At 36.3% G+C, this 13,853-nt stretch overlaps 1 protein-coding gene across 5 annotated transcripts in view; it reads right to left on the bottom strand.

The window, feature by feature from the left end:
- LOC121320550 (leucine-rich repeat and calponin homology domain-containing protein 1-like) overlaps positions 1–13,853 on the bottom strand; it is an 83,370-nt gene that overhangs the window by 37,092 nt on the left and 32,425 nt on the right. For all 5 annotated transcript variants that reach the window (XM_041258966.1, XM_041258968.1, XM_041258970.1 and 2 more), the window contains exons 2-3: positions 6,446–6,590; positions 1,061–1,187 (exon numbers count right to left, since the gene is read on the bottom strand). In XM_041258966.1, coding sequence (XP_041114900.1) covers positions 1,061–1,187; positions 6,446–6,590 — 272 coding nt within the window. The remainder of the gene's footprint in view (positions 1–1,060; positions 1,188–6,445; positions 6,591–13,853) is intronic.

The following is a 13,853-nucleotide window of genomic DNA, read 5'->3' as shown; positions in this document are numbered from 1 at the left end:
TATATATATATAAAGAGAGAGAGAGACACACACACACGCTATATGAGCTTAATTTAGATCTTTTATTTAACATCTACAAGCTGATATCGCAAGACTCTATCGCAAGCCACAATAGTTAGTAGCGTATTTCATTTTAGATTTGGAAAAGTTACATTTTTCCATTTTTGTCAGCTTTTTGTGAACTATATGGAAAACTACAAACTGGTATGTAATTCAATATGTTAATGTAACATTATTCAGCAGGTTTCTTTTGACTTTTTTAAGCCAAAATGTAGTTAATTATATAGTGTGATGCAAAACAGCTTTAAATATTCTTATTAAAAACATCTCTGTATCCTGTAGTAGGTAAAAATAAGCAAACAAACAAAATATAATTAGAGCCAAAAACAAAAAAAAATAAGTACCAGTGACAATGTTGAGCTGATCATTTTGCTAGAACTGTTGAGTACAATATTTTTCTTTTATGCAATTTGTTTTCCAGGATAAACACAGATAAATATATTTTTTATTAAAGATATTTTTTAAATGTTTTTTTTTTTTTTTTTTACAGAAATCCTGAATGGGTTGCTTACTTCTTGTTCTTAATTCTAATATACTGTAACAAAAAAACTGTTTATCAAACTATTCTTTACTATACATTGAGAATCTGGGGTATACTGTACAGTAGGAAGGAACCTAGCTGGTTTCAGCTAATATTTAGCTAATTGGGGACTATGAAAATAGTTAAGGGCCAAAAAGTTTAATTTATATATTTATTCAGCCTGGGAACACAGTCAGCTTTAAAAACTTTACTTTCCAAACATGCTGAATAATCACTGCATCCTCGGTGCTAACAATAACAGTGTGATTCCAGTTCTACAAATAGAATACAATTTAAAAAAAAGAAATCCACAACAGGCTTCACAGCTTCATTTTCTCTTCACTCTACAAAGGATAAACGGTCACATAAGGCGGTTGATATAATATATATATATTATTTTACTGAAAAGGAAGTGCTGAGTCTGTCAAAGAAGGTTGTGTGTTGTAATAGAAAACCCAGATCTCCACAAGTTGTACATACCAATTCCATCAACTGCTTTAACTGTCCGATTTCTTCTGGCAGGGCCCCCAGCTTGTTGTTGCTTGCTATTAGGACTTTCAGAGGAAGACCACACAGGCAAGCTGGCAAAGCAGAGAGCTGATTTCGGCTGAAACAGAACAGAAAGAAAAAAATAAACACTTCTGAACTCTAAGTTACTGTAAGGGGTTTCTGGGAAAGAAATAATTTTTCTAGCTTAACATTACTTACACGCAAGTTCATCTAGATTAATCCAGTTAAATGTTTCCATTTCAATAAAGTGCAAACTGAAAGATTGGTTTATTTACTCAATTTGTGTTTCTTCTTAACTTTAAAACTAGAAGTGAAGTCTCAGCTATTCCTTTTACCTCCATTTAGTTTGCCTTTTCCTGGAACAGTGCTCTCTTGTTTCAGTTATAATGAAAGCCTGTGTGTTTTGTTATTCCTTTGCTTAAAATTGTGGTAAAAAGCCAAGTCCAAAAATATTACCAAGTAGTAAGTTCACTGTAACCAAACTTGTTTAGCTTCAGGCATGTGAAAATGTTCTTAGTCTAAGGCTTCTAATCTGAGACAAATCACACTTAAAATATATTTATCTGTTGTGAAAAGAATGTTTTGCTTGACCATCTATACCCTTAAGTGGTTGTAGCAAACAAAATAATTCTATGTTGTGTACTTTTATGAAACACGTTATATCAAACATGCCCTTTCACTTTAAAATCATATCTGAAACAGGAAATCTGTTACACTTGTACTTCCTAGGTTACCTCGCCGGTGTCTTTGGGGGCTGACAGCAAGGCATGTCAGATATTAGGGGAAGCAGCAAGGTTTGCAAAGAGAGATTTATTTAACTTGTAGTACCAGATATCGTTCAAATGTTTATCTGGGTTTTTTACATTTTTATATTATGCTTAAGAAGGTAAGGTGATGGGACAGTCCCACTTTTGGAACACTGGTCCCAGTGTCCCCAGAACCTTTCTTGGGGTGCTTATTTCATCCCACTTTTTCCCCCAGAGCATCGTCGCGCTGGTAACAGAATATTATATTTTCATACAGGCTGCTGTGTTTATTCCATATCTGTTTCTAAAATGAACAGGCGGCTAGCCTCGTCTGAATCATCACTGTAGACTAACAATAATGGCTCATACAGGTACCATTGTATTGTGATGGAATTATTCTCTTCATCCATGATATTTGTATATTTGCATGCAAACGACTCTGCTTCGTGTGTAGGTATCAGCGACAATTAGGGAAATCAACTCTGTCATGTCAATTCACCGTGCCATGTTTACAATGCAGTGCACTGAAGCTTGTCGTGGTTTGAACACTTCTTTTTGCATCAAAATAGCCCATCGTAACAATAGGAGAGGCTGTAAAATACGACAAAAGTATTTGGAAACATATTTTCTTGAAATAAGTCTATATTCACTCTCAGTTCACCACAGGTACCCTTTAGGAAACATATGCTAGTGAATAATACAAAACAATTAGTGAACTAGTTATTTTCACATTTGGGAAACTCGTGTTGTAAACATTTTTTTGAAAGTTTCAGATTTTTTAAAATGTTTTTAATATATACATTTGTTGTTTTTAGCAATAATGAAATACAATAGTTTCAAGTCTCCAGGTGCCCATTTGATTGTTTACATGGATCATTGAGTACTGTATATGATACAAATAGTTTAAAACAATTACAAAAACAGAATCACATCTTTGTTTAATTTGTCCCTTCTTTAAAATAATATCTAAATAAGCTGCCTTAGGAGGCAGGATACATCTCTTTTTAATTTGGTGACCCCTTATTTTTACTTGATCACATGTATTAGTTTAATAGAAAAAAAGTTTAATAGAACATGTTTTTCCTTCAGCAGAAGAGGCAAACGCTAGGGCTCCAATTACTCGGGGGGCTGGGGGGGGGGTCGATCCCTTTAAGTGTTTCCAAATAGTTTTACTTCCCAATTGGGCAAATCCTTATTCTTACACTTACATTAAGGAAGATTAAATAGTATTCCTTTCAAAAGTAAGGAAGTGACAACATTTCATTTGATCAGAAAAGGAATACGATTTAATCTTATTACACATTGATCCATGTCTCAGCCTATACTATTGACTCAAAAAAATGAACTCCAGCAAAGATCAGCAAAGAAATTAGCCTTTGTAACATAAGTAGTTATCTAACTCATATTGTCAGAAGACGCTTTCTCATGATCATTGATTGGTACCAAAAAACGGAATAGGCAGGAAATTTAATCTGCAATGAACAAGTTTTGAACAGGTTCCTTTCCATTTTAAGTGACACCTGTCAGCTTACAGCATGTTAAAAGCGGTAATTTGGAAATAGAACTATTCAGAGAAACTTAAAAGGTTTGCCTACGTAAATTACTATTTACCAAACTTAATAACTACTTCAGAAGGGAATTCCTGTTTCTGCAATCAGGGCAGCTTCTAAACCAGTGTTTCTCAACCTTTCTCAACACAACGCCCCCCTTTTTTAACTAAAACACCCCTCTCCCACCCTCTTGGATGTAAATGCCCCCTTTGGCTTCAGAACACCCCTTGGGTAGCGGTACACTCTCCGTTGAGAAACACTGTTCTAAACAAAACTAAGAAAAGCTGATTAGTGGGCTGCATCTATTGCACACAGTCAAAATTTAGGATATTTAACACATTTCATCACCTTTAATAGTAATAGTTTAAATCCTAGTATCTACTAATCACGGCACACTAATGATCCAAGGAGAAATTGCAATAGAAAAAATACAGAACAAATACCATGTCACATTAAATGGGAAGAAATTAAATAATTTGAGAAAAAAAAAGATATTTGCTAGATTTAGGTCATACTTGTTCAAGGTATGGTGAGAATGGATGGTGAATAGGCCAAGGCTGTAAACATATCATAACATCAAACGTGCATCAGTTTCCAGGGAAGGGCCAAGGAAATGCTCTATTCAAACCAAGGAAAGTAGATACTGAGCTGCAACAGTGTATCACCACTGATAAAGAAAACTGAAATATCATCCACCATCTTACAGCTGGTCTAGCTCATTGATAAAGCTTTTGCTTATGGTCTCTGATCCCAGAATCAGATTTTATTTTATTTTTATTTATTATTTTTTTTAAGTATTTTTTACATAGTTCAAAAGGATTACTCGTATAATATAGTAGTGATAGCCTTTTATACTGTAAACCATGTTACATAATAGCCCCCTGTTTCTCATTCCTCAATTTGAAATGCCCAATTCGTCAGCTCGTGAGCAGATATTTTAACTTTATGTTATTATTTTATTATTTATTACCTCCGTCTCCAATCCCGTTCTCCACTCACCGAACACCAAACCCCGAGTGGGTCAAAACATGCAGCTTTTATGCAGCTGTACTGTGACTCGATTGTTAATCAATCATTCAATTGGAGTCGCGGTACAACTGCACGTGAATTAATAAAGTGCAATTCCCCGTGCTCAGATTTTATTACGTTTTACTTGCATGTGAAGTGCTGTGCAATCCTTGTGCCTAAATACAAATTACATTTTAAACACTTGTGTTACATAGACTATATGACTATACACCAACATTAACACACAACACAAAATACACACGGGCGGGCACTTTGCCACATGCATGTACAAGGTTTATAATTCAACAAAATGTGAGATAACACTGGAAATATAACAAAAGCTCCACCAGCCACCTGTGATATCCCAGTTCTTAATCATGTCTGTCACCAGTTATGGTTCATGAGCGTGGCAGCTAAAATTATCGCCTACAAAGAAAACACCAGAAGGTCCCTAAGGCACTAAATCAGATTTTCAATTTGTGCACATGGTGCACAATGCTGTTACAGAGAATAGCCTCATTCACAGGTACAGTAGCTAACCTGACCCCTAACCGTCCGAAGTGTTCTATAATCGAAACCACACTCTCATAATGAAATGCAGGCTAATAGCAGCAGCCATAGAAACCATGGCTGAATATCCTAATTATGTAATGAATGTGTAAAACATTTACAGCTGTCTATGCTTTATTCAAAGGGCTATTACAGCTTTCTGATTACATGTAATATAAAAAATATGAAACAGAAGACTGAACAATACATTTTTTGTAAAGTAGAGAATACAATCTGAACAGTCCAGTTTCAACTTGTTCGGAAGAGTGAGCATCTAGTGTAGTATAGGTGATATCACTAACCCTATCTCTAATCTCCAGTACAATAACATTAGAGTTATTATAAGATAATGGGGCTGCTTGCTTAAAAAACTGTCCTTTTCCCAACATACCTCAAGGAGAACAAATAAGAAATATAATTTATATTTAGGAATTATTTTGCCCAAGTGGAAAAACTGACAAATAATTGCAACAGTTCAAACATATATTACTCCAGTCCCAAATCACGTGGATTAGTAAGAGTTAGCTGTACTTGATTTCCTCTCCCCCTTTCCCTAAGACTCCACCTGAGCCCACAGTTTCCCAGCAGGGAATACAAGTAGTCAGGCGCAGGTGGGGTCATATTACTGTGTTACACAGGAAGCAAATGAAAATGACCTTCACCAGAATCACAGTGAAATTAGAACAAAGAGGCTGTTCAGTGCCAGCACTTTAGCTGAATTTCAAAGCAAAGTAAGATTTAAAGAAGAATTATACAAACTCAATATTTGAGCTCAATATTTACCATAACACGAGTAAGGGAAATGCAAACAACATCAATAACATATCTGAAGCTACTTACTCTGATGTTTTTTAAAGCTTTTGTTGCCCCTTCAAAACACAAAGGTGGAAGGTGTTATGATCTGGTGGGCCACGCCCCTCACATTTTGCAGTCTGCCTGAGGTGTGTGTGTGCATCAAACAATATAGGCCCTCAAATCTATTCTAATGTAAATTAATGACTGATGAAATCAATTAGGTCTTTTAATGTACATTTGGGTAGGATACATATAAGGAAACTTGTAGGGTTAAACTATGTAACTGCAGCTGAGGTTTACAGATTTACATTGGGTTTCAATTTGTTATAATGGGTTTTAAAACATGTTTGATAATCTTACAATAATAAAATTGTTATAATGTTAAAAAAAACACATTACACTAACATATACATAATTCTGCTAGTTTATGTCTCAAGGATAAATACCATTGTGTTATCTACACGATAAAACCCCTTAGATTACAAATACTACAGTATGTCAGTCTTTCCTATGTGGCAGTCCTAATGGATTTGTTGGCAACAGTAGGGATTCCCAATAATGTCACCAGCTTTACTGACCCACTGCAGCCTGGGAATAGTGACCTTCTCCTAAAAGATGAGTCATATAAATAAGATGTTGAACTTATTTAAAAACCTTCTCAAAACTAAATTGTCGATGATGAATTTAAATAATGTCCACATACTTACCTCAGGTTTAAGTATGTCAGCATATGCAAACTGACAATGGCATCCGGAATGACTTTAACACAGTTGTGATACAAATTCAATATCTCCAACGAGACGAAATGGCACACTTCCACTGGAACTTCAGTCAAGCGGTTCTTGGACAGGTCTTTGAATAAAAGAGAGAGAGAAAAAGAAAAAGTTAATCATCAGAACTACCAGTTATGCATTCCAGTTTTACAGTGCAGTCCTATCAGTCCAATATCAAAACAGCTCTCTGCTCCACTTATGACAGAACCTGTGCTGCAGAACATTAGCCACACGCTCGCCTGCTACAGTATCCACTCTGTATTTCAGCTGATCCATTTTATTATCACTACTGGTATTGATTTGTTGAAAGTTCATTGTATACAACTGGCTACGTTCCCGCTAGCTGCTCGCCATCTCGCCGCAAGCGAAACATTTTCCCGAAGTTCGCCATGGTAGCAAAGGCTTTGAAAAATGTACTTGTGTAAGCCTGCCCGCACATTGTGTCCTGGTAGATGAGTCAATACAGACTGTTTAATTTGATTTCATTTAGCCCAATGAAAGCTCTTTAGCTTGATCACGTAACATATGCATGCCACAAACATTGTGTTTGGTGGGAGGACAGAAGCTCTAATTAGAAACAGGTCGCCGGCTGCGCTGCTTGAAAAAAAAAAAACACCACATGGCATCCAAATGGAAAAAAAAAAATGTTATAAATAAATTGTACAAACCAATTACCAGAATTATGCTCCGAAAGATGTAGCCCAAGGAATACCAGTCACCCATGTACACACAACTAAAATATGACTGTGATACTAGTCACAGGGAGGTGAAGCAGTCATGGTTTCAAACATACCCTCTGGTCACGAATGAACGTTTTCACAGACGTCAAGCCAGAAACACGCAGCTTCAAGATCACAGCTAAGTTTTTTTTTTTCCTATTGTTTGCTCTCTTTAAAATGTATTGAACCATATTTTGGAAATAGTAATAGAGTGGATTCAAAAGAGGAATAATTTAATACAATAATAAACACATTTATGATTACTGTCAATATTACTGTCAGTAGTCACAGATGAAAGAACATGGTAAAAAAACATTGCACAGCTACTACTGTGTTTTTTTTTTTTTTAACACAGTAGTAGCTGTACAATCCTACTAATATTATTAATCACATTAGTACAGTCTTGTGTAACTAGAGCTGTGGTTGCTCAGGGATGCACTAATATGACATACACTAATAGCACTGTTTACTGCAGGGCTACTCAACCCTGGTCCTGGAGGGCCGCTGTCCCTGGTTTTTGTTCCAACTGTACCTTAAATTACTTAATTGGACCAATTAAGTGCTTATTAGAATTAATCAATTCAGTGTACTGTTAGAACAAAAGCCAGGAGGGACAGCGGCCCTCCAGGACCAGGGTTGAGTAGCCCTGCTCTACTGGCACAATTTTGTTTTACCATTCTGTAGTGGAAAGAAAACCGTGTCACAGTCAAAAGAAGTAAAGGATTATGCAGTACATGAATATCTCTGCAAACCTATTAAGAATGTAGGAAATCTGTGACAACGTTTTTTCACATGGGACTAAGTTTGGCACTTATTAAATGGGACTCAGAGTTATAGTGCAATTTAAATATAACATTTATGTGTACATTAAATGGTACGGTGGTGTGTTTTCAAATGGCGTGTTTTGTTGGGTGTTTTCAAATAAAATATGCGTCTTCTTGCCTTGCTGAAACAGAATGTTTATAGTATTGTTAAGTGGCTAAAGGTTTCCCCACTTGTGGGGAGCAAAGCAAGGCGGCACATGGGAATACCGCTTTGCTTGGTTGACACACTAAGTTGTGAAGCGGCAATAACATTTTTAAAAAAAGACCACCCACCACCTCCCAGCACTGTACGACAACCCAAAAAATGTAGTTAAATCTTGGCACACCTAAATGGTTATCAACGGAATTCTGTTTGCCATTGTAGGCAATCACTGCTCATGACCCAGTGACCTGCATTAGAAGCCCTTCCCATATACTGCAGAAAGGTTACCAGCTTTAATGGATTTTTGAAGCAAAGGCTCTTTGTCTACTCATCCCCTCTGCTGGTTTATCTTCTTTAAAGACCTTTAAGACCTTGTGATCAGTGCAACCTTGCAAGTCCTTCCCTGAAGTGTTTACTACCGTGGGCACAAACTAATTCAGCATCCAATTCCAAGAAAAAAATAAAAAAATGACGTTAAAGTGTCGTTCTTGAACTTTTACTGCTGAACCCAGAGTGAACGACCATGTCCACTTCCAGAAATTTTTATCAAGATCTAACTTTATAAGTTCCCATAACAGAACATTACGCAGAAATATTTTATTTATCCAAAGGATATGTATGTAAAATATGATATTTATTTTGTGATACAATATGAAAGCCTTTTTCTACAAAGAAACAGCTATTATCCAGAACCGCACTTAACAAGACTGGACTGTGGTACTGTATCTGTAGTTACATATTGTATAGGCTCTGCTATTAATAAGGAAAAAGAGGGATCTAGTTAATTACTTGATGTGTACATCTGACAAATGATACAGGATGTCCAGTAACTGGATTAATGCAGGGTGCAAGCGGTTAGTATTTGTTTTGGATCATTCAATAGACCCATAACCATCGTCTTTGAAAATCTTATTTTTATAATCAAATAGCTCAGGATGCTGAGAAACTAGCTATTAGCAGCTCCTCCGTGTAATGGATATTCGAGTTCATCAAGACATGACGTATCCCACACCATGGACCTGATAGGCTAGACCCAGATTCGCCGATGCAGGAAATTCGACACTTTTCCGCAAGGTCATTTTTATGTCAATGTGTGTTCAATCTAACTGAAATAAAAGGCGAGCGATAGGTGTGGAATTTTGTCGCTCCCCGCTAGCGGTGCCGCGCCGCTCATGTGTGTCCGAGTCTTTAGAGGGAACGTAGACTGGAGCTGGATTTTTTTTTCCCCACTGCAGTCGATACAATAAAAACAATGACTTTTATCTATATATTAGTCCTGCAGCTTTCATGCACCCTCCCCCTAAGTGGATAGAAACTCTCAATACAAATGTGTCTGTTCACATCACAACTTGCGTATCTGAGCAATACACATAGCCCCTGAACCACAGAGATAACAGGGACACAAGCAAAAGATGGCTGCTTCCGCATCCAGCACTCAAAAAATATTATGAACATTTGCATTTGAGTTTTTTTTTAGATGTTATAGTAATAAAATAACCACTTGGATCACATTACTTACATTAGGAGTTTGGTGATAAAACGAGTGATCAGGATAGGATTTATCAGTATGCACGTCTATATAGAGGTATGTGAAAAATACAGGGAACAAGGGGTGGGGCTTGGCTGGAGATGCAGTACTGAGTGCCTTTGACATGCAGTGCCTTTTAAACATGTTTTACACTGAAATAAAAAATATTTTAAACAGCGCGTGTGAAAATAAATTACACCCAATGCACCTGACAAGCAGTCGATAGTATAGAAAAGCATATATCCACAGGAACCACTGTTGATAAATTGATTTGTAGTTTAGTTTATCAGCAGAGGCTATTAAAAAGCACTCATCAATAAGTAAAACTGTCATGTTAAACAATATTCCTCACTGCTCGAGGCCTTTGAAACAGTACGCATTCATAGCCACGCTACCGTTACAAACCAAAACAGGAACCAACTAGTAATGCAGTTTCCTACAGGGAAAGCATCATGTTGTTGATTCTTTCTGTGACTTCAGCGCACAAACAAGAATCATCTTCAACTGGCTGTTTGAGAGTGGCTACAGTATTTACAGTACAAAGCAGTCCTATCCACCACTGGGCTAGGAATTAAAGTCTATACATACTGCTGCCATGCCAATGCACAAACCACTAAGCTTTTTATCAGCAATATAACCTTGGTTTCACAGATCTGATACCTGCACTTTATCCCTGGTATTTACACATGAAATGACAGATGGGCTGCAGTGAATTACAAGGCTATTTGCATTGAAGTGTCATTATAAAGTCAGATAGATTATGTCACCTAAACCCACAGATGAAAACTATAGGAGGCTGTAATCACAGCAGTCTAATTTGTTATTTAAAAAAAAAAAAAAAAAAAAAAAAATTAATCTGTTTTAGAGACTGGTTTGTTTTCAAAAGTTTTACATCACAGACAGCCTTCTTTCTTGTGTACAGTAATTCTTACATGATAAGAAAATGCAATGGCTAAGTGTATTTCCATTGTTTCTATAAAGGGCGATGCTCAATTATAGGGATAATCCATAACATAGTTCAGTATAATTTAGTACTGCACGTTAATTGAAAGGTATATTGTTGTTATTGTTGGTGGTTCTTGATTAGTAATAATATGACCATCCAATCAAGCTAAGATTACTTACTGTGAAGCCAATGATACCAATTAGCTTTCACTATACCCCCAAAAACCTGGAACACCTGTAGTGCTACATGCATACCACCAAGTGTCTCAGTGACAGCAATAAGAAAGACACACAAGCCAACAGCAATAAAAAATATCTATGCAAATCTGTTTTGGGGAATGGATAGTTACAGTATAAAAAATATCTAGCCATATACACACTTTCAGATCATTCGAAAAATCTGTTCCAAAAATGAGACTGGCAAGCTTTCATAGAAACAAACATCCACCAACAAAGAAAACCGTATGCAAGTGAATGCAGCTCACACACATAACAATAAGCTAGATATGAGAGTGGGAGTACTCGTGGTGACCTTTAGATTCTGGTTACCCTACTGCAGTACAGCTGTGTACTAATGTGATAAGGCACCACACAATTCCCCATCTTAACGTGAGAACATTCACAGAATACTTGTCTGGGAACTATTTACTACTGGTGCAGCAATTAATAGATACATCGATTACTGATCATCTGTCCTTAATTTCCATAGCTTCGACTACATACTGGTGAACCGATGCATCAAATTAGAACCCAGTTTGAAGTCTCCTGTTGCCAGTTTGAATTAAAACTTTGAGTGTGTGAGAGTGTGCTTCTTTTAGTGCTAGTATGGTAGATTAGTGCGTTGCTAGGATACACACTTTAGGCCTCTATATTTGTGTTGGACAAACCAAATCAGAAGTAGCCCTACTGTATCCACCTTTTCTTGATTTAAAAATGAAGGCAATAGTTTTTTTGTTTTATTTTTATTTATTAAATCTACAAATTACCTTATTTTGTTTCAAAGAATGTTGTGCTTGGATTATATGGCAATATTAGATAAAAAGAAGCAGAATTTAGTAATTTAGTTAAATTAGTCAGGATTTGTGAGATTAACTCAAATGTTTTGCTTTTGGACATAAAATCTTAACAATAATCAAAAGCCTTAGTTCATACAGAAATGATTTCTGTTCAAATATATATATATATATTATTATTATTACAATGTTAAAGAGACAGCTGATGCAGCCGCACGCATATTCTTTTCATTTGTTAAAGTCCTTTGAATTTCTTTTTTATAATCAGAAGTGTTCTAATTTGATTTTAGTTATTGGATCTTCAGCTAAAAAAAGCTAATGTTTGCTCTTTATTTTGAAAAATAAAACGTCAACGCATCGATTATCATTGGTAAATGTCTACACGGTAATCGAATACGAAACTAGGATGTCGATTGCACCACTACTACTTACTGTAGCAATTTGATTCTGCATTGTTATCAATTGCATTCACAACATTTATTTCTATAGCCATAAACCAACACATGCCGTGGTTCAACCCTGTATCTTTGTGGTCAGGTGCAAAAGACAGAAGAGATATTTAGGATCTAAACAATTGATTAAATTGATTTAAATACACCCACTGCTTACTGTAAATATTAAAAACAGTAACACAACTAGGCATTTTGCTAAAATACACTTCAGAGACTCACACTCACTGTTAGGGATGTAGGTTTTTAACCATGCAAGTGAATAGACACCCTTGAGTTCAAATCCCAACAGGCTACAGTATGTTTTATGCAGATCTAATCCCTATCACAGTTTAACTTTACATTAACCCCGCTGGTGTTATCAGATGTGAGATTTATTGAGCCCCTTATCAACTTCATTAAATAGAAAAAAATAAGAGTTTAAAAAGGTGGCATTACTTCCATCTGGACCTCAAACACACACACACACACACACACACACACACACACACACACACACACACACACACACACACACACACACACACACACACACACACACACACACACACACACACACACACACACACACACACACACACACACACACACACACACACACACACACACACACACACACACACACACACACACACACACCAAACTGTAGATTTCTCCAGTAATAAGCTTCTGTAGTTAAAGCTGTCAGCAAGGTGGTTTCCAAAACACACTACCACTGCTGCTAATTATTTCTAAAATTGGAATCAGTGCTTGATGGCATTCCTGAACTTGTTCTTTTTTTCTAATCTAATTATCATTCTTTAAATCATTTAGCCACCTCTGAATTGTTAAATCGATGCCAAACTAAAGTTTGGGATTATATGTTATAATTGGAAAGGAACACTGAAGCCATTACAGGATATTGTAATGCACTGCTTAAAATGGGTTTGGATTCGACCTCAAACCAAGGGCATCTGTTTCCTAATGGTTAGCAAAAAGACTAGCTGCGGTCACCTGAATTGTATTTATGTATTCAACTCCAGCTTTATTTAACATTTTAAAATAAATTTGTTTAACCAAGTTGAAAATTATTGGCACACAAGCGCTGTAATGAGAATTATCCCACGAAGTTTAACCAGCTTTATTGAACCCTACAGACTTCTCACATCTAAAAATGCTTTGAAGTTTGATCTAGGAAATGTTTTGTCTAGGGTTGACATTAGATATCCTGACTCTGGACCCCAACCCAATGCATCTATAGAAATGTGAAATGTTTTTCTGCTTACAGTACAACCACCCCCTAATGTATACTGCAACATACTCTTACAGCAGGCACTGGAAATTAATATCATATATGCGCAACAGAGCTGCTGAAATGCAGTAACCTCAAACAGGCCCACTCTTGTAAACTAATTGTATTACTCATTACTCTAGTCAAACTACTACATAATTTAGCAGCTGGTTCAATACATTTGTAAAGACAGGATATAACAAGGAAACACTTCCGCTAAGAGGAGGGTATTCCTTCTGGGGTCAGGCTGAGAGAGTTCAAATAGTCAATCACTCCTCCTCACTACCTCACGTTGTTTACTGTTTGCCCGTAATACTTATTCCAAGTAGTTTTATTTATTGCCTCCAGTTATTCAGCAAAATCTCTAATTCATGTATTTCACTCTGCCTTTCTTGGTACTAGACTCCACTATTTGCTATATACACTTTCTAGTATTGGCTGGTATTCTATTT

Source organism: Polyodon spathula, chromosome 9 (genome assembly GCF_017654505.1).
Source record: "Polyodon spathula isolate WHYD16114869_AA chromosome 9, ASM1765450v1, whole genome shotgun sequence".
In the NCBI taxonomy this organism is placed as follows: domain Eukaryota; kingdom Metazoa; phylum Chordata; class Actinopteri; order Acipenseriformes; family Polyodontidae; genus Polyodon; species Polyodon spathula.
The sequence above is the reverse complement of the archived record's forward strand: the minus strand, read 5'-3'. Positions and strand labels throughout refer to the sequence as shown.